The sequence below is a fragment of the Trichomonas vaginalis genome, chromosome IV (genome assembly GCF_026262505.1).
Source record: "Trichomonas vaginalis G3 chromosome IV, whole genome shotgun sequence".
Classification (NCBI taxonomy): domain Eukaryota; phylum Parabasalia; order Trichomonadida; family Trichomonadidae; genus Trichomonas; species Trichomonas vaginalis.
This window is the reverse complement of record NC_067206.1, coordinates 19,618,916-19,639,236: the sequence shown is the minus strand read 5'-3', so window position 1 is coordinate 19,639,236 and position 20,321 is coordinate 19,618,916. Positions and strand designations below refer to the sequence as shown.

The 20,321-nt window shown below is 31.3% G+C and overlaps 8 protein-coding genes across 8 annotated transcripts, besides 6 other annotated features; 6 read left to right on the top strand and 2 right to left on the bottom strand.

Annotated features, from left to right (window-relative positions):
* Positions 1-679: 679 nt before the first annotated feature.
* Positions 680-749: a mobile genetic element.
* Positions 680-749: a terminal%2Cinverted (terminal inverted repeat of MuDRx-2_TV_TvPhantom-3 transposon ID:TVAGG3_0129800).
* Positions 750-4,585: 3,836 nt separating this feature from the next.
* Positions 4,586-4,811: a mobile genetic element.
* Positions 4,812-4,869: 58 nt separating this feature from the next.
* TVAGG3_0129780 (uncharacterized protein) lies at positions 4,870-5,076 on the bottom strand (the record flags this gene model as incomplete). Its single annotated transcript, XM_001310655.1, has 1 exon — positions 4,870-5,076. The coding sequence occupies one exon, from the start codon at positions 5,074-5,076 to the stop codon at positions 4,870-4,872; it is 207 nt and encodes a 68-aa protein (XP_001310656.1).
* Positions 5,077-5,848: 772 nt separating this feature from the next.
* Positions 5,849-6,289: a mobile genetic element.
* Positions 6,290-7,235: 946 nt separating this feature from the next.
* Positions 7,236-7,516: a mobile genetic element.
* Positions 7,517-8,131: 615 nt separating this feature from the next.
* Positions 8,132-8,326, top strand: TVAGG3_0129750 (uncharacterized protein; the record flags this gene model as incomplete). The annotated part of the gene is made up of 1 exon (XM_001310654.1): positions 8,132-8,326. The coding sequence occupies one exon, from the start codon at positions 8,132-8,134 to the stop codon at positions 8,324-8,326; it is 195 nt and encodes a 64-aa protein (XP_001310655.1).
* Positions 8,327-12,062: 3,736 nt separating this feature from the next.
* On the top strand, positions 12,063-12,353 carry TVAGG3_0129740 (cyclin-dependent kinase inhibitor 2C-related family; the record flags this gene model as incomplete). Its single annotated transcript, XM_001310653.1, has 1 exon — positions 12,063-12,353. The coding sequence occupies one exon, from the start codon at positions 12,063-12,065 to the stop codon at positions 12,351-12,353; it is 291 nt and encodes a 96-aa protein (XP_001310654.1).
* Positions 12,354-12,434: 81 nt separating this feature from the next.
* On the bottom strand, positions 12,435-13,441 carry TVAGG3_0129730 (uncharacterized protein; the record flags this gene model as incomplete). Its single annotated transcript, XM_001310652.1, has 1 exon — positions 13,109-13,426. The coding sequence occupies one exon, from the start codon at positions 13,424-13,426 to the stop codon at positions 13,109-13,111; it is 318 nt and encodes a 105-aa protein (XP_001310653.1).
* A 477-nt stretch (positions 13,442-13,918) lies between these two features.
* Positions 13,919-14,604: a mobile genetic element.
* A 20-nt stretch (positions 14,605-14,624) lies between these two features.
* On the top strand, positions 14,625-15,743 carry TVAGG3_0129710 (uncharacterized protein; the record flags this gene model as incomplete). The annotated part of the gene is made up of 1 exon (XM_001310651.1): positions 14,644-15,630. One exon carries the CDS (start codon positions 14,644-14,646, stop codon positions 15,628-15,630), a length of 987 nt encoding a protein of 328 aa, XP_001310652.1.
* Positions 15,744-16,459: 716 nt separating this feature from the next.
* Positions 16,460-17,119, top strand: TVAGG3_0129700 (spectrin binding; the record flags this gene model as incomplete). The annotated part of the gene is made up of 1 exon (XM_001310650.1): positions 16,472-17,119. The coding sequence occupies one exon, from the start codon at positions 16,472-16,474 to the stop codon at positions 17,117-17,119; it is 648 nt and encodes a 215-aa protein (XP_001310651.1).
* Positions 17,120-17,122: 3 nt separating this feature from the next.
* TVAGG3_0129690 (Ankyrin repeat family) lies at positions 17,123-17,764 on the top strand (the record flags this gene model as incomplete). The annotated part of the gene is made up of 1 exon (XM_001310649.1): positions 17,123-17,764. The coding sequence occupies one exon, from the start codon at positions 17,123-17,125 to the stop codon at positions 17,762-17,764; it is 642 nt and encodes a 213-aa protein (XP_001310650.1).
* A 430-nt stretch (positions 17,765-18,194) lies between these two features.
* TVAGG3_0129680 (uncharacterized protein) lies at positions 18,195-20,265 on the top strand (the record flags this gene model as incomplete). The annotated part of the gene is made up of 1 exon (XM_001310648.1): positions 18,196-20,187. One exon carries the CDS (start codon positions 18,196-18,198, stop codon positions 20,185-20,187), a length of 1,992 nt encoding a protein of 663 aa, XP_001310649.1.
* Positions 20,266-20,321: the final 56 nt, after the last annotated feature.

The window sequence follows — 20,321 nt, the reverse complement described above, 5'->3', positions numbered from 1 at the left end:
CAAGTTAATAGATATAAATCTCGTACATAGCCTTTACATTTGTAGGATTATTGAGTAAGATTGAAATGTTTTTTTAATTGATATAAATTTCGAATTATGAGTTTATTTGCAAGAATCCTCAAGACTGATCTCCATCACGCTACATCATTGATATTCTTTGAAAAAGTTAAAAAAACTTTCTCGCTAACTCATTATTAAATCCATGTTTACTAAAGATTATTACACTATTTTAATAACCGATAAAAAATAAATAAGGAAAATTTTTCATAAAAAATTAAGAACGGGAACTTCCTATCTCTTCGTCGAAAAAGTATAATCCCCACTTTGTGCGCATGTAACTCGTAACGCTTTTCATTTCTGATATTATTAATTTTTTCCCTTTCTTCAGGGGTAGCTCTGAATTTGTTCCTGTTTTGATTCCTTTGGAACTGAACCTGCTACCTTTCGCGAATGATCGGCGAACGCTTATCAGTTGCGATTGTATTGGGGCAATGTCATTTTGTCAGATTTATATCAGAATTTTCTGACGCAAAGAAAAGTTTGAACTGAATTTCATCAAGAGTAATTCTAGATTTAACAACGCCATTTTGCTGTGGGATTGGATATCCCATTTGACAGCAAACCGCTACCATTACGGCCATTTTAACACTTTTTTGACAAAAATACAGTATTTGCTCTCAAATTATGTCAAAATGGCCAAAATTTTGAAATGTCATTCCCATTATGACGCACAATTATTTTCGTCCCTTTAATTAGGCTATTTCATGAAAGACTCCTTATACTCATTTGACCTGAGTATATCATGAATAGAAATTGATCAAACAGTATGCAAATTATTTCAAACTAGTTAAATTCACTAAAATTTAATAACTAAAATCTAAATTTTAAAATCGAAACTTTCTAAACTAATTACAGATGCCGAATATGTACAATGTTCGAGTGTTATTTGTTAGAAAAAGCCAAATCAAGATATCTAACATATAAAACTTGGTAAATCAAAGCGCAACATACCAAAACAAAAGCAAAACAGATGAATACTACACTAAACTCACCATATTATGTCTTAACATTCACAGACAAGGTACACGTACAATTAGTATACGTTCACAAAATATATTCATTCGATAAAATATACATTATCATTGATAGATATTTGGTATGTTGTATAAATTATTATACGATTTTCAATCAAAATCAATTAAACAGAAAAAGCACTTATATGTTGATATTATTAAATGAATATATAAAGAATTTGATGTTAAATAATACTCGGATAGTAATACAAATAGAATATGTAAAGTTACAAGTGAAAAAATATCAATTTTTTTACTCATATCAAAATATTAATACTATCCATATAATTTCTTTGTTCATGTGCGATCCTATTTCCAAAAATTAACAAGACAACAGCAGTGAATGGAAATTATAAATAAAAATAGGAAAATTATATATCTACAGGCGGAGAATCAAAAATTAAAATTTCAAATTGAGGAAATGGCAGATTCAGCCTTTGCTTCATTTGTCCCAGATGATGTTCGAATTATTATTTCAGATATAATCAAAAATGTAAACAAAGCTGATAGTCGTTCCAGGAGATATCATTCAATCACAGCAAATTAGGGTTATATTATATTCTCATCTTCACCAAAAACATATAGATTTTGTAGAATAGAGTTACCATTCCCGTGTAAATCCACACTAATGTCACATTTTCGGTCGATGTTAATTTTCCATGATCTAAAGTAATTATTCAACAATTCTTAATAAAAAAAGATATTTGGTTTATGTCTAATATATTTTTGGTAGAAATTTCGAGGAAATATTAAGGTTTCAGCATCACTTCACTTTCAGCATTTCGTCTTATGACAAAATATGTGAAGGGGGCGATCCAGGAAATTGTTTATATCAACAAAAATATGCAAATCAAAACGATAAATTTACGATCTCCTTATTTTCTGTGGAAACTTCATTTTCATTAGATAATGCTAATTATTTTGATGAAGAACTATGGATTTTACCAATGTGTTTATTGTTCGAAGCAATTAGAAATCAAAAATTTGACGCATCAACAAGCAATTTATGCTTGAGATATCATTTTAAATCATCAGATAAGAACAATTAGGCGTAAAAGAAAAACATGGGAGATCGGAGGATCAAGCTGAAAAAATCGAGTATAAATTGCATTTCAAAGCAATTTTATATGACAGATTAATAACTTTGAAAAATTGCCAACTCATCATCCAGCTCAGCAGGAAGTTGTTTGCTGATATGGTTTAGTTCTTTATACTGCTCAATGGACTGGAACCAATCACTCGTTGTGGAGACATTAAGATCTCCTTGCTTCATGAGCTTGAAGGATTCATAATGAGTTTTCGCAAATATTATATCATTATGAATTGTCTCATAAGTTGCTATGATACCAAGACATGCATGCTGTTTGTTGGCATCTGGGTTGATGTATGTCTCATGCAACTTATGGACAGGCCTAACAAGCTCATGATCAATGGGCTTAGGTGAAGGTCCTCTTACAAATTGAAAGAATGTAATATCATCGCCAATAAAATCAGAGTCAGATGAATCATCAGATATGAATTCTTAAGGATGAGAATTTTCATCATCACATGATTCATCTGACCCAGTTATCTGGGGGAGATATCATTTTTCAGATTTTTTTGAAAAAAATATCATTTTTTCCGAAAATTTTTTCATCAATAAATAACGCAATATATACTAGATATCTAGATGAGTTGAATTAGGGTTATATGTAATATTGTATCACATGAAGGTGTATTGACAATAGATACAGTGGTATTTTTTCAAGATTTTGATGAAAAATTAAATTTGGGATGATAGTCGATCATACTTACGGTCTCGCAAGGACTTTGGCCTGAAAAACTTACAAATACATAATTAATCATAAAGCCAATTGGTACCATTGGTTTTCATTCCATTAGAGGATCCTTCGTAGTTAAACAACCAACTAATAATCGACAACTTTTTTGTTTTCATATCTATCGATGTCATCAAGCAATGAGCACCATTACGAGGGTGATCCCAACTTCCATCAATTGCAATACTTATGTTAGGAATCATGTTTTTTCGTTGTACTAAGTACAATATTTATTTTGCTATTCCCGTAGCCTTCAGCTTCTGGCATCGGCACAATAAAATTAAAAAAAATTCAAAAATATTTAATGGCAATGCGTCACTTACGCATATATGCAAACAAGGCGGGAGAAGGCAGAAATGGTGGAACGCTGGTTAGCACGCTGCATTGGCCATAAATGCATGCACAAACCAAATAAGTATCCCCGTCAATATAGTGGGCTTTTGAAAGAACTTATCTTACTATATTTTTCTTCTTTACAGGTATTCTTTTATCTTTACATGTTTTTATTTTTTCTTTTAATTTCATTAATAATTTATTTGTTAATGGAATTAATTCTATTCTCTCCATATAATTGTCGAAGTCATTACATATTATAGTAATATTTGGGAAAATTAATTAAATCAAATAAGATATATAAAATGAGCTCTCCGAATAAATCTATAAATGTTAAGCCTTCTGGTAATTTTCTAAGTTCTTTTATAATTATATCCCTGCACTTACATTTATTACCAAAAATCCAATGGTGGTTTATAATATTCCATTTTAATTTATTTAAAAAATATTTTAAAAAAATTAAAATGTTTATTCAAAGGATATAATTATTCTTAATTTTCTCCGAACCAAAGCTTACGGCAGTTAGCTAAATTGCCCCAAATGTGCCATTATGCGGAATGTTCCAGAAGAAGCAATGCGGAGGAGCAGGCGTCGCTTTTGTTCTGAAACTTGCTCTGGATTTTCCTTGGCAATGGTGCGGACTACATCCACCTTACCAGGACGGTGGATTGGTAGATGTGGTAACGGATTTGATACTTTACAAAAAGTGACAGCTTTACATGTCAAATTTGACAATATAATGTATTTTATGTGAAATATTAAATCCAAAAGGTTAGTTTAAATAAAGCTGTTTGTTATACAAATAACTTAGTTGCAAGGCAAAATTAGTTAAAAATTGGGTGCAATTGTTGACATTGCACTCAATTTTTAGCCATTTTTGCTAGGAATTGGAGGAGGTATGAATTTAAATTTACTCAAATTGCATCTTATCTTGCTCAAAAATGATTTTTAAAATTTGACACTTTACAACGTAAAGTGTCAAATCCCTTAACCCGGTATATAAGACTTCTAATACAACTGTTGCATTCTTCACTCTCTCAAATAGCCAAATATCTAATGTTTCTTGTCCCTGTTCTTGCTCCATTAAATTTATGTTCGACCATGACGACAAACTAAAATTTTCCAAAAAAAATTAAACTTAAAATAAGTATTATTTGTAAATATATTTATAGATATTATATTTAGTTATTATATTTTTAATTTAAAATAATAACTATTTATTGACTTTACAAAGCGGCAAAATGTGCCAACAACATCAAATAGGTATTTAAATGTGTTGAATTCCAAAATTATTTTTTTAATTTATAAAAATTAATAAATACATTATTTTTAAATTTCTATTATATAGTTTATGATTTCGCTTTAGAAATATTTTTTAATTTTATTTGGAATTTCTTTATCTTTCAAAGATTCTCTTTCCATTGGATCTAAGTGTGTTGGTTTGGATACTACCTTCATATTTAACATTATATTTATCTGTTCTACTATTATAACTTAATATTCCTGCTATAACTCCTCTTTTAGAGTCATCTACAGTTTTTGCAAGTCTTCCATTATTACTTACAACTAACTTATTTCTCAGATAAAATGGCTAGTGTAGAGTTCTTTGCCTTTCGCTTCCTCTACTTTCTCAGCCAACTTAAGCTTTAGTTCCTCGAGAAAGTAGTTCGGAGGAGTATCGACGGGATCGATTTTGCGAACTGTTTGCTTTGAAGGTTCGTGATCCCAAATCCTGATCTCAGGCTTCGGGCGCTGTTCTTCATTAAGAATTGCCTCATCATAAATGACTGTTCTTCCATCACTTCTGGCTTCTGAATGGCAAGAGTTTTGACAGCAGATGTGTTGGCGCTCATTAGAAATATGTCAATTTTTGTAAAGTCAGAAAAATATATTTGGCACGAAGAATAAGTGAAAAAATTTAATTGAAATTAAGGACAGAAATTTCATAAAAACCTTTAAAAATATGTGATTGGCAATGAAAGTTTAGGAAAACAGAGTCGCACTTGAAGCAGACTAAAGCTACTGCTCATACAGACTCTTGTTATTGGTATAGCATCCTTCAGCTTTTAATTAGGGTCGTGATTTCAAAAGCCGCCTCTTAAAGATTTTTGAAATCTAACACTATCGCATGATCGATATACTCATATATACTCTTGCTAGTTGTATTAGATTCTCTCTTTCTTCCTCTCAGGCTCAGACTTTAACGACTTTGTTTTCAGTATTTTCAAAAACACTCATTCGCACAGGAAGCAAAGACTCATACATGTAGCAGACTATAGAAGCTACTCATACAGACTCTTGCTATTGGTATAGCATCCTTCAGCTTTCTATTCAGGGTCATGATTTCAAAAAAAACTCTTCGAGATTATCTCATTTCGAAAAAGAAATTTACAAATAAGAATAAAATTGAAAAATTTTATTTGTAACGTTTTTAAGCGATGTATGTTACATCGCTGTTTTCGACTTCCGAGGAGTCTGTTTTCTCCTCTTCAATTTCTTCAAATTAAGATTCTTGTTCTTCTGGTGTATAAGGTAAAGACTTCATTTTGAGTCTTCTCCCAATCTAAATTGAAAAAATCTTTCGCCTTTAGAGACGTGAATGCTGCGGCTGAAAGCATACTGTTTCATATCGATGCATCATACGAACTTAAAGAAAGGCTATCTTATATTTATGCAATGAAAGCTGTCATTGATAACGAATACCATGCTGGTTGTCCATATAAATTAAAAAAAAATCGAAATTTAGAGGAAACAAAATTCAAATTCAGCTGTTGTTCAGATCAGTGTGAAGCATGTATCTAATTTCTAAAGGATGATGAAGAATATATTATAATAAAATATAATGGAACACATAATCACAATCAAATAAAAGATGATACAAAGAAATACCACAGATTATTACAATTATATAGTCGGGATCTTATGAATTTTATAAAATAGGGGGTGATCAGAAAATGGATAAAATTGAATTTGACAAAAACTTGAGCTGGATGTTCCACTTCACAAGCCATCTTTTTTGAATGCATCTTCCGATCAAATGAAAACAATTCAGGAAAAAGGTAATAATGTTGCATGCTAAGATCAGTCATAATGTAAACCTCTCAATTTTATTGTCGTGGGAAGTATCTCAATTCCTTCAAAAAATTGAAAAACTATTTAATTTTAAAAATATAATACTTTTAATTAGTTAATTAATTGGAGATATTTTTAAAAAATCACTTTTGATAATACTTTTGAGAACTTTAATTAAAAAAATATATTCAAAAATATCCAGGATATCAAGAGGGAATTGTTCCTTATGAGGTATATAGTTATGATGTATACCTCATAAGGAACAATTCCCTCCTTAAAACGAGAAAACTTGTTCGAAATTGTTTATCATTTCGAACAAGTTTTCTCGTTTTTAATAAGAAACTAAAGGCTATGAGGCACTGATTATATATTAGTGCCTCACAGCCTTTAGTTTCTAATAGATAGCTGGGAAACTTTCTCCAAATGATAAGTTATTCAGAGAAAGTTTCCCAGCTATCAAGAGGGAATTGTTCCTTATGAGGTATATAGTTATGATGTATACCTCATACGGAACAATTCTCTCCTTAAAATCGTAGACATTTTTATACTTATTAATCAACCATTCAAAATCATATTCCTCTGAAAAGTTATTTTATTAAAAATTTAGAATTTTAATAAATATAGAGTTTGAATTTCATACAATACCTATATATTTTCAATAATGGAATTTGAAAACCATTCTCAAAAGTTCTCAGAAAACCTTTTTTTCATTAATTTTAAGAAATCTGAGTATTAAATTAAGTGATAAATTCGTTTGACACTACTTTAATTTTTAAATTCAAAAAATTATATGTGCTTCTTAAAATGACTCAAAAAATTTTATTATAAAATAATATATAATATTAAAAATCCCACAACATTTTTTTACTTTACATAATCGTACTTCCTCGACGATTAATTTACACTCAATTTCTATCGTTGACCGAACTTAGCATGCAACAATAAAAATCAAAGGTATTGAAAGTACGATGATAATAAATTCAGGTCTACTCAAATATTTAAGGGCATCAAAGAGCAAGTCTCCAAACCATTTAATTTATTTCGATGCCGATGATTAAAACAAACAAAAATATTTTATGTCAGATTGTGCTCAGAAAATATAAAATGCTATTATGAGCTCTTTTCCTGAAGTTATCCTTCATTGGTGTGCAGTTCATGTGTTGATGGGGTTCAGAAAAATTAGAAAGCAATATGCATTTGAGAGTTAAGATAAATTAATATAATAAGAAATAATATTTCTCTTCTTTGTTATTTCTTCTGTGTGATGATGATTTAAAGAGCACCCTCTAAAAATATAAATACCATCTTTTTCCAAAAAAAAATTCTGCTGAGCATTTTTCATGAGAACATTTAAAGTACAAAAAGTGCCGCATGTTGGATTTTTTTTGTTAGATTTAATTGAAAAGATGCTTCGGTATCTATTTCTCATTGAACACCAAAGCGTGAGAATGTAATTTGATCAATACTATCCCCAAATTTATAATGGCATTTGGGGTTTACAATTTACAGCGATGCCGATAATTACAACAAACTAAAGCTGATAACTTAAGCGTCCAATGGACAGTCTTTAGAGCAGGAGCGCAAAGATTCGGCTTTATGGCAATTGCATGCGGATGCCATTGTCTCAATCTTGCTATCAATGACATCAGAAGAGACCGTCACCTTTTTGATATCTTCTGTATGAAGATCGAACTCATCGTGAATATTTTTAGTATTCAAAAGGTGACATCAATATTATAAATCACAATTCCTTCATTGGTTGATACTGGTTGGGGAGTCATGGGCATTGTTTGCATCTGGATTATTAGGAACAGTGCTAAAATTGTTCATTTTCTGATGGATCCCACATTGACGGTGTTACTCCACTTCATCAACGCCTTTAAGCAATCCTTGAAGTACTATATGACATTGCTCCAGGGGATGGTCCTCCTCCTGACTCCTCTCAAATCATTGAGCGAAAGACTTGAGACCGATCCAGCATGCAACTTATATTTATCCTCTCATAAAGGCAACTCAATTGAAAATGGCTGATCAGATCAACCAAATCTTAGATCTTCATCCAATTTTCAATTTTATAAATCAAAACGTAGCGTACAGACTTGTTATGTCAGCAAGTGGTCTCCGGCAATACATTTTCTTCCTTTTGACTCCTTATGGAAGCTGATCAGAGAATTCCGAGAATTAAACCGACAGTATTGACTTCATTTGTTGCATTCATAAGTATAAGCCTGTTGAACGCTGATGATTGTAAAAAAATATATAGAAACAGGTGGAATCAAACTCAACGAATATATTATCAGATTTTCAACTTTTTTTTTCAATTAAATCTTGGTATTCTTTCTTCTCAGCTGTAATCAATATGGATTTTCGATTTGAATTTATAATCTATTATATGCTTCTAGTTTTTTAAGATTTTTTATTTGCTAATTGGATTAAGTCAGAGTTCAATTTTCCTCTCATTTTTAGTTTCAATAAGTTCTGTTCCACACCGAAAATGAGTTTTACAAAAGTGACAAAAAGAGGTCGATACTCTTATGTTACTCGGCAATTTTTGAAATTATTTTAATTATATAATATTAAATATATAAATACCATTGTTTTTTAAAAATCTAAAAATAGATGAAAATTTTATTACAAATAATTCATAAGTAAGAAAATTGAGCTTACAAGGCATTGATATATAATCAGTGCTTTGTGGTCTCCTATTTCTAATAGAAAGTTCGAAAATTCTGTCGCTATCTCCCACCCTTCCATTCTGATATATCTTTAAAAATTTAAATCTCTTAATATAAAAAATTAAGATTCTGGTGGTTCATTTGTTTTGATTATTTGTTTAATGGTAAGTAATGATGGTAAATGACCAGCTGGAGAATTTTATCGACAAAGATTTATCTTGATTTTAGGATAGATGCTCTGCATTAAATTGAAATTGAAAAGTTAAAAAAAATAAAATAATTGCCAAATGAATTTTGACAGATGAAGAGTTCTCATATGAAGAATCAGATGATGAATATGATGTTGAAGGTATTGTAGATCATAGGACTTCAAATGGATCTATAGAATTCTTTTTTGAATAGTCTGGATATGATGATTCAAATAATAATTGTATTGTTACTTTACCAATGCTCCAATTAATTAAAAATATCAAATTCTTCTTCAAACTCTCAAAATTTAATCAATTCCATTTTTAAACATACCGTGGGTTGTATAACTACTGCCATGGCGAAGGCAATTGTTTTCGAGCTTAATGACTACAGTCTAAGATTTGCCTCAAGGATTTTGATCTGGGCAAGGATGCCCGAACTTAGCCCTGAAACTCAAAGACTATGTACTAGAACCAAGCAAAGGCTGGTTAAATCATATTTCTGAGCAACTTGGCATAAGGATTTGCAATGCTCAAAGTATTGATGCCCTTCGCAGAACAACTTGTGACGCTGATTATATTAACTCCTCAGCATCTACGCCTTCTATTTGTAAACACTGATTTTTCTATCATCTCTACAATAATATGATCTAATGCAAATTTCAAAAATTCAAATAACGTAAATATATAATTTTAATGGTATAAAATATAATGTTTATTCTGTATACAAGATAACTTGCTCGAGTTAACGGTAAAATTATTCGTATTGATTTGGCCGAATGATTTTGAATTGTTGAATAAATTTCCTGATTCTTTAATTCCTTTGATTCCTTCTCCACCAATTCAAAACTATATCTCTTCAAGATGTCATATATTCTCTTTCGATTAAAAAACTCTCACCAAAGATATAAGTAAATTAATAAATTTCATTTACTTTATTTTTAAATTAAGAATATTATCTATATGACGGTGATAATACAAGCTATAACTTATTGCAATATTAAAGTTAGTAATCAGATTTTTGACATGTAAAGTTATAAGTCTTTTGGCAGGCCAAACATCCGTCACTTTTCAGTTCACCTCACTTCCACCATTTCGTCTTACCACACGCCCCTTCAAATGACAGCAGAAGTTATTCTGAGCAGAAAACGTGACAAGCTAAGGGAAGATTTAATCAACACATCAAAAATTTAAAAAAGTCCATTTGTGGTATGGAGATTTTCACATCACCTGAGCTTGCCCCAGTCTTATTCTCTCAAAATGCATGATAATGGAATAAGCAAAATATTGTTATACAAAATATGTAAATTCAGATGATGGCAACATTCTTTTCTTTCGAAAGAAAAGAATCAGATGTAAAACGAACATATCTTATAAATGCTGTCATTAATGCTTGGATTTCCATTCACAGCGACATGTTTTCATTATTATTTCCCTATGCTGACTTATTTGTGTTATTACGATGTGAAGTGAAAATTTCCCTTTAACGTTCCGTTTTTGGAACATAAATATTGGAATTGAGCCTGGTGTCAACGATGAAATATCAGCATATACTAATAGGATTATTCCTCTATGTGTTTTTTAGAATTCTTATGTCTTATATAGAATTCATAATCTCATATTATACAAAATTAATACAATTGATCACCTCAGAGCCAAGTTCCTCGACTGTCGTCCTCATTAGGCCCGATCCGAGAGGAACTTGGCTCTTCAATAAATCACAAGCTCTGGCCATTGCTAAGACCAGAGCTTCGCAAACCATCCTCGAGGCCGGTTTACTCAAAGACCGCCCTGGTTCGATCTTTCCATCTTAAGTTTTGTTCATAAAGGTGAGGTAACTTAAAGTAATTTCTTTGAGCATTCTGCCTCGAATAAAATCAGTTTTAAGCATAAAATCATCTAATGAATATCTCAAATTTGTAGGACCACATCAATATAATAATAAAATGCAAAATGAATATAAGCATCTTAATAAAGCTCCTCAATATCTACAAGAAGTTGAATATGAGGAGAGACCATTTGGCTCATAATTTATACGGTGAAAAAGAATCTATCTATTTTTCTATATAAATATATATTAATCTTTAGAAATTCGAAATTTTAAATATTAATCGTATACAGTATGGATGGCACATTAAGTTTGATATAATTGTAAATTTGGTATTTAGTTGATCATACATGAAAAGTATCAACTTAATAAATTAAGACATAATTTCTTATTATTAAATATCTTAATTTTTTTCCCAATAATATAATATATATGTGTTTATTTCTTAAATTTTAAAGTATCCGTTTCCTTAAAACTGGAGCTTACTGAGACCTTAAATTTGAAAAATTGATGCTATTGTATTTCCCAATTTTGATATTTTATCGATAAAATAAAAATTTCAAAAATATTCTTATCGAAAAGAGGCTATTGATTTTTTAAAAAATAGCATTATGCATTTAAGAAATGAAAAATATTGATTTGTTTCAGCTCCATCTTAATTAATAAGTGAAAATATGATAATATCGTTTCAAACCACAACATAGCACTTCATAGCTACGGTATCTGATATTGCCTTAATTATTTTTGCCCAATATCACTTCGAATTATATCCTGGATTTTTCAAATTGTAAAAAAAATTGAATTGTGGAAAAAAATTTGAATTGTGGAAAAAAATCGAATTGTATATAAAATGAGTGTAGTAGCAATTGCTAGTTTTTTTTTTGGAGGGGGGGAGTTCTCATAATAGTAGGAACTCTCAAAATTAGATATACCCCTCGAAAAAATAGTAAAATGATGAAATAAAAAGCATCTCTTATGAAAATGCTGTATTCCTCGTATTATTCAGAAAGAGATTCATCTTCTTCTTCGATATCATCAGAAAGAGATTCAAACATACTGCATTCAAAATCATAAATATGAAGGAACCGCCCTTCAAATTGCAGCACGTAATAATTCTTCTTTTGCATGGTGCAAATGTCAATGAAAAGGAATTTTATGGTTATACAGCTCTTCATTATGCAGCAATAAATAATTGTACAGAAATAGCTGAACTTCTTATTTCATATGGTGCAAATGTCAATGAAAAAATTAACAAAGGAGAAACCGCTCTTGATTTAGCAATAGATAATAATAGCAAAGAAACAGCTGAACTTCTAATTTCATATGGTGCAAAAAATAATGATCCTATATATGATGGATCTTTATGATGTTTACGAAGATATATTTTTATAATAATAATAATAAAAAGAATTCTTTATATCAAATAAATTCAATTTTTTTATACAATTCTTGGATTTTGTATTAGTTCTGGTATTTCTACATGAGTTCCACAAATCTGGTAAGTCTTTTTTTCGAACATTAACTTTTGGGAAGACGGGAACTTGCAGTTTGGACACTGGCACCAGTCGTTCTTTGTCATGCGCATACCTGTGATAATATCGTAATGAATATTAGTCTTGCAAGAAGCACAATACAATTCAGAGATAGGAATATTAGCACTGCAAACAGAGCATTGAGTAGTTCGTTCTTATATCTAACTGTTTGGACAATCTGAAGAGGTTAATCTTTCCTTCGTATTCAGGAGCAATTAATTTAGTTGCAACTTCAAAAGCAGATTTCATATAACTGGCACTGGAACACTCCACAACTGTTGAAGCCAAAATATTCGCCGCGAAAACATCATCTTAGAAACTCTTCTAAGTAGGAATGCAGAAATAGTTCTGTCATATTCTTTCATTGGTTTAATCAACATAGATGAGTAAATGATCATCAAACTGTTGATTAAGATTCTCAAGTTGGCAATAGATATCAAATAAGACATCTCTTGACTGCCTGTATTCGCCTCTTTTCTCTGTAATTATCTGCAATTTTCATAGTTGTAACAACTGCTTCGTTGAACTGTTTCATGATGATAATAACAGGTTATTATAATTTTTTTGGAATTAAAACAAAATTCATATCTCTAATACGTTAGGTGCAATGGATCGAATGTAAATTCTGTAGACTTCTGCTCGGTCTCAGAAAGTTTTTGGATTTCTTCAGAATTCTTGCTTACTTGATGAGTTGTTTGAGCCATTTCGCGTAAGTTATGTGCTTTTATTCTAAGCTCCTCGTATTTTTGAAGGAGCTGATAGATCTGGTCATCATTTGAAATCTGCTTGTAATCGGCAGCTAAATTTTTAAAACGCATGTATAAATCTGTTTCTCTCTGTTTTAATTCTTCTCCTCTCTCTTGGAGAAGTGCAATTCTTTCACAAACATAATCTACCGATAAGGTCATAGATTTTGAACTTTAACACCCTAAAAAATCATTACATCCCCCTTGATAATTTTTTTTGGAACAAATTCTGTTTGAGCTTGTTATTACATAGTACTGATAATCCTTTAAGAAGTGATTTAAATGATTATTAGATACATTTTGAAGTTTTGCAATTTGAAATATCAAATAAATCTAGCTCATTATTAGCAATTATTGTTGTATAGGTCAATCATTGCATGAACATATGTTATTTAAATATGATTTTTGATCATTTTTTTATGAGAAATTATGACAAAAGGTAAGACAAAAATACATGGACCACATTTGACAGTAACTGAACTTACTCGAGAACAGATAACTCCACCCGATGATATTATCCCAATAAAACCATTAGATGAAGAAACAAAAATTAAAATTTTGCTAGGAATGTTAGTTGGTAATCCTGAATGCATCCAGCTGTCGGTAAATGGACTAGAAAAGTATACAAAACAAGAAATATTTAATGAATATGCAAAAATTTTACTTCTTATAGCGGAGAATGTTTGTTATTATGTATACATTACAAATATATACCCATAACAAACATTCCCCGCTAAATTGCTGAGAAACTTTGAGGAAATGTCGAACAATTTCCTCAAAGTTTCTCAGCTTTATACAGAGAACTAGAGTCTCCTAGGCACTGATTCAGGTTCAGTACCTAGAAGACTCTAGTTCTCTCACGAAGTGATAAAATGTTTTTAAATTTTTGGATATTGCTACCTGTGAAGCACTGACTTCACGCCAGTACCTCATAGGTAGCAATTCCTTCCAGAAGTGGGAGAAACTTTGCCAGAATAACTTATCAAACAGGCAAAGTATCTCCCATAATTAATGAGAATGAAAGGGTAAGAGGCATATAGGGTCACTATATACCTCTTACGCTTTCATTTTCATTTGGAGGTCAACAAACTTGGAGTTAATTGCAAACAATTAACTTCAAGTTTTTTGACTTTAAGGAAGGAATTTCAGGGTAAGAGATATACATTCATATGGTATATCTCTTACCCTCCAATTCCTTCTCAAAATGGGAGAAACTTTGTCCGAATGTCAAACTATTCGGACAAAGTTTCTCCCATTTGTAGTGGAGATGGAAGGCTTTGAGGTATATTGTATTAATATGTACCCCAAAGCCTTCCATCTCCACCTGAAAGTGTCCAAAAAAACTAAAGAGATGACACGATTTGTAAGATTTTTTTTCAATGAGTAATCATCAAGCAGCCATTGATATTGCCATCTCATATTATAGATCATTAGCACCATTTAAGAACGAAATATATATTATTGAAGACGTTTTGCTGTTAAATAATAGGCAAGGCGCAGTTATATTTATTGCCACAATCAATATCCTTTACTTTTTATTTACAAAACTTCGACTCCCTACATATTCCATTATTGCTTTGTTTTCAATTATTTATCTTGCAAGATTTTACATTTACAAAGGAATTAGAAATCTTTCGAAAATGTTTCAATCCAGAGACTACGAAGAGGCGGACGATATTATTACAATCCATCAAATAAGCATATTTGCTGGCGTCGGATACATTTTCTTTGGAAAATTAATTAATTATTTTGAAGAAAGTGTTCTCAACTTCAACCTTGTTACAGTCGCATACGTTATGTTTGCCCTTTACTCATTATTTATCATTACATACTATTTAGGCGACACTATCTTCCTTTGGGTTCTTTTGCATTGTTTATTCTTAGTTCCTATAATGCTATACTACAGAATTGACTTTAAACTATTCCAGTTCCCATTTTCTGTTGAAAGAGAGATTTCGATTGCAATTCTTAAATACGTCGAACAGAAAGAAAAGGAAGAAAAAGAGCAACAAGAATTAAAAGAGAAAGAACAAAAGGAGCAGGAGCAGAAAGAAAAAGAACAAAAAGAACGTGAGCAAAAAGAAAAAGAAGAAAGAGAGCAAAAAGAGAAAGAACAAAAGGAACAAGAGCAAAGAGAGAAAGAACAGAAAGAAAAAGAACTTAAAGAGAACGAACAAAAAGAACAAGAACATATCGAGCAAAATACGGAACATAAAGAACAAACTATTGATCAAAAAGAACAAAATGAGCATGGTCATGAGCCAAAAATTCAAACACAATCTAATGAACCAAATACACAACACGTTCAAGAAGAAATTAAAGGTCAACATCCAGAATCCAGCCATTTACATAGCGAAACTAAGTAATTCGGTATTACATGAAGTACCACTATCTTTATTTCTTTTTCTCATTGTTTAAAAAATTATTATATAACGCTTTGTTTTACAAAATTGAATAATTTGGTCATTTTTATTAAAACTATTGTTTACAATATTAATATTTTTGTTCATATTTTTCTTTAGAATATATATAATTTGAGAATAAAATTATTGAGACAATACACGAGTTTATATAACAAATGAGATTACATAATAAATTATAATATGTGCAAGAGCTATTTGTTAAATGATAATGAATATTTCAAAAGATTCACTTTAAATCTAGTTATTGATTATAATTTACAGTTGTGTGTATTGACAAGCAAGATCAACTATATTGGTTAATCTTAATGTCTAAATATAAATGTTTTAAATATAAACACAAGCAAATTTGAAAATTATTCAGAGAAACCTTCGAAAAATATCCGAAACACATCATAAATTAAGTAATGCGTTTATTATTATAACTAACTATCGATTTAAAATTACCAAATTTCAATATAGTATGCTAAAAAAATCTTTTGAAAAACTAAGTAAATTATCCAAATTTGTTAATTTTTTAGGGGATTCTTATATTAGGAGAAAGTATTTAATTATTAAATTTTAATACAGCTAATTTGAAAAATTTTGTTTTTCAAGTCTCATGCATTTGGTTTCTATTTTCTCGAAAATTGATAAAGAAAACACAGTAAGGAAATTTGTTGTCGTCAATAAACACTCAAGTATAGATATGCTTTGCAATATCTCAGTCAGCCAACCAGGAATTAACTTAATTCATGGTGATTCTGAATCGAAAAGTATTTTTAAACGTACACTTTTTCAAATAAAAATGAGTAAAAAGATTCCAGCTTTCAAGAATTTAAAGTTTAAATCAATATGTGAACTTAAAATCCCATTTATCTTAGAAGGTCCTCATCAAGCAGAATCTATTTTCTGGAATATTAATTCTGAAAATTCTCAAGATTCCATTACAAATTTAAAGCAGCTCATAAACGAAGGCCTTATATCAAAGAAAATTTTCGATAGCTTCACACATGCTGTTGTAACAGAAAGAATTCAAAACAAAATGCAATCCATTTTCCTCTGTAATGTGTATAACACTGTTAGTAAACCGTACCTTATTCCAAATGATCTTAAACAACTATATATTCAATATAGTAGTCAAATATGCAAAATCATTCAATCAGATGATGTCGAGGAATATAAAACTAAAATGGAAGTATCTCCCCCATCCAACTCCTCCCAATCTCACGTTGGACTTGCTGCTGAGTTCGGTTCAGTTAATATTTTTATGTATTTGAAAGATCACATTTCGGAAGATCCAAAAATCGTCAGAAAAGCTATCAAAGGAGGCAACTTTGATATTATTAACTACTTGTTCAAGCAACAACCAGAAGAATTCAAGTACACATTGAAATTTGCTATCAAATCGCATCGAAATGATGTTGCTGATTGGCTTTTGAAAAACGTTAAATGATTGATGAATTTTGATATCTTGTATTGTCTTGTTAAAGGAAACACAGCAGCAGCAAACTTTTTCATCGAGAATGGTTTAGGTGACTACAAAATGCTCAACGAAATGAAGTATCCAATCAACCCATTGGACTTAGCAATCATTTATCTAAATATCGAACAAGTAAAATTCATTGACAAGAAACTTGATTTGGATGAGAAAGATAACTTAGAAAAAGAAGGTTTGGATGTTGATTCAGAATCAGAAGAAAACACATATAGTGATGATGACTATGATGCACAATACAAATTCAAGTATCCTCCTCTTGTTTATGCTATTTGCCATCCGAGAAAAGAATGCGTTGAATATTTAATTAAAAGAGGAGACAAAGTTGAATTCACATTCACATCGAGCTCTTATAATGATTACATCAGACCATTTAAAGCAGTTTATACTCCTCTTGGAGCCGCCATCGATTTTGGATATAGCGAAATTGCAAAATTACTCATCAATAATGGTGCAAATGTCAACGCTGAAATCAGGAGGGACTTGAAAACTTATCCTGTTTTTGCTTTATCAATTGAGAAATACATGCTTGATATTTCGAAACTTCTCCTTAAGAAAGGTGCAGATGCTTATCACTCAGTAATTCTTTTTAGTCACTCATAAAATTCATTTTAAATTCATCTTTGGGATCATCACAGCTCATACTTTCCTTTAAGACTTGACAACCCATTAACATTAGCTGTAAAAGCCGGAGATCTTGAACTTGTTAAATTAATTGTAGAAGCAGGTGCCTACATTAATTTCTATGTTGGAAAGAAAAGTTCGAAAGTATATCCTATTGATCTTGCCAATGAAATTGGATCAGAGGAAATTTACGAATATCTTCAAGAACAATTGAATTCAGGACATCCATAAATAAAAATCATTTGAATAAATTAACTTTTATACAATTTTAGATTTTTCATAAACCAGTAAAATCTTAAGATCATCATTTAGGTAGATTTTGTATCTTGTCAGGTTATTGGTGTATTAATTCGCTACACGCCGATAATGATGAATGAAAAAACGTGTTTTTTAGCAATCAAAGCAAAAGGATGAAACACACAGGGAAAGCGCTTCCACCTCTAGCGCCACCACCTCTTTCTCGTCCTGAGCTGAAAAAGATTACATCTCTTGTAAATAAAGCATTAACTTCCACTAGTTTAAAGGAAAAGAATGACATTCTTCAAGAAATGCGAGTTATGTGGATTCCTCAGAACGAAGAACTCGAAAACATTCTAGCATCAAGTGCAGAGAAAGCAGCAGAATTGGATAAAATGCAAAAACAAATGGAAACGTTAAAAAATACATGTGATACTCTCAAAACTAATACATCATTTTACTACAAAGCAGATTTAATAAGATCAAGACGAAGTGAAGCAACTATTGAACGTTCAATTAAAAGTTCAGAAGCAGAATTAACAAAAATTGCTTCAGTGAATTGCCCAAACAAATTATCACAAGTTAACGAACTTAAAGATTCACCAGACCAATACCTGTTTACATTAATCGATCTTAATCTAGCAAGACTTGAAGAAATGGCTTATGCATATAAAAAACGCTTACTTATTGTCGAACAGAGCCAAGAATCAACCGATTTGATTCTTAAAGAGTTCGGCTCAGTCTATGGTCTCCTTGATCGCGAGAAACAACTTGCGGAAGAAAATCAAAAACTTCGCGATGAAGAAAAGTCATATATCAAAGATGCATTCACACGTCGTCGTAAATTTGCCGAGATGTCACCCGTTGTTGCACGTAATCTTTCATCTGTTTTCAAACGAGGCATTGAATTCGAAAATGAATCACTTGAAAACTTCCGAAATTCCGATTTTACAGTTCCTGATATCGAACAATCAGATCTTGACTTCGATATCATCTGCCACGACCAAGGTTTCTCAACCGAACCAGACCATTTCGACGAACAAGAATTTTCTTCAACGAGTGATGAATTATCCGAACAACTTGTTAACGCGAAAGATCAACGCGATCGTCTTAAGATCCTTCGCGATCTCATCCAAGTTATGGAGACAAACAATTCCAAACTGATGCAAGACATCAGTGCATGTCGTCAGAAACGTCGACCTCGTTCTGATGCTCCACAAACACGTCTTGATAAACTTCTTGACGAAAACGAGCATCTTTTCGAACGTGTTGCATCCGCACAAGATTCACTTGAGAAGAACACGGAAGAGTCCTCTAATCTTGCAAAAGATGTCTTGACAATGATGAAACACAGAAGTGGTTATTCACAGTCATTTGTTGACTTGATCACACAATATCGTGATTTATCGAAAGCACACAGTATTGCTAGTACAATGTTGAACATCGATAAAGATATTGTTCGAACGATCATGTATGTCACAAGTTCACTTGGTGAACAGCTTTTGTCCGGTGTTTCATCGGAACATGAAGTTCGCAATCTTCTTTCACGAGACATCACATCATCATCGAAACTTCTTGAAGAGACAGCGCCACCAGCTCCAGTCAATGTTTCTCCTCCTAAGGAAGAACCGATCCAAGAAGAAGTCTCTATGATGTCACTTGCTACTCGTCAGAAGAAGCCAAAGCGCTCACGTCCACATCGAGACTTATCAAGTGGTCGCAACGCAAACAGTTCACAGACTAATCTTGAAGTTGCATCGATGCTTTCTCTTGAAGTTGGTTCAATCAAACCACCAGAAGACATCAATGATAAGAAACCTGTGAATGCAAGTGAACTTTTGATGAATGCATCACGTGCAGAGCTTCTAAATGCAGTCTCATTAGTTCTTGACTTAGGTGGCTTCACAGTTGGTATTGACGAGAGTTTCCACAATTTGTTCCATGACTCATTCAAGAACATGCTTGCTTCATTCAAGAGCGATACTAGCCTTCACATGCACGAATTCGGTCAGTGTATGTCAGAGAACTACGGTACAATCCGTCTTTGCAGTCAACGAATCCTTGTCAAACAGAAAGAGAACGTTTCTATCCAAACTGAGGCTGCTCCTCGTAAAGACGAAGAGATCCAATGTGGCGATGAAAACCACACAGGACGTAAGAAGTAATATTATTTTACTTTACTTTATTAATTATATATTATATGTTTTATTTCATTCAGACACATCTAATATTTTAATGTAAATTATTTAACTTTATCTTAATTTATTTGGTATTTCACTTTCTGACACAGTCTCAGTTT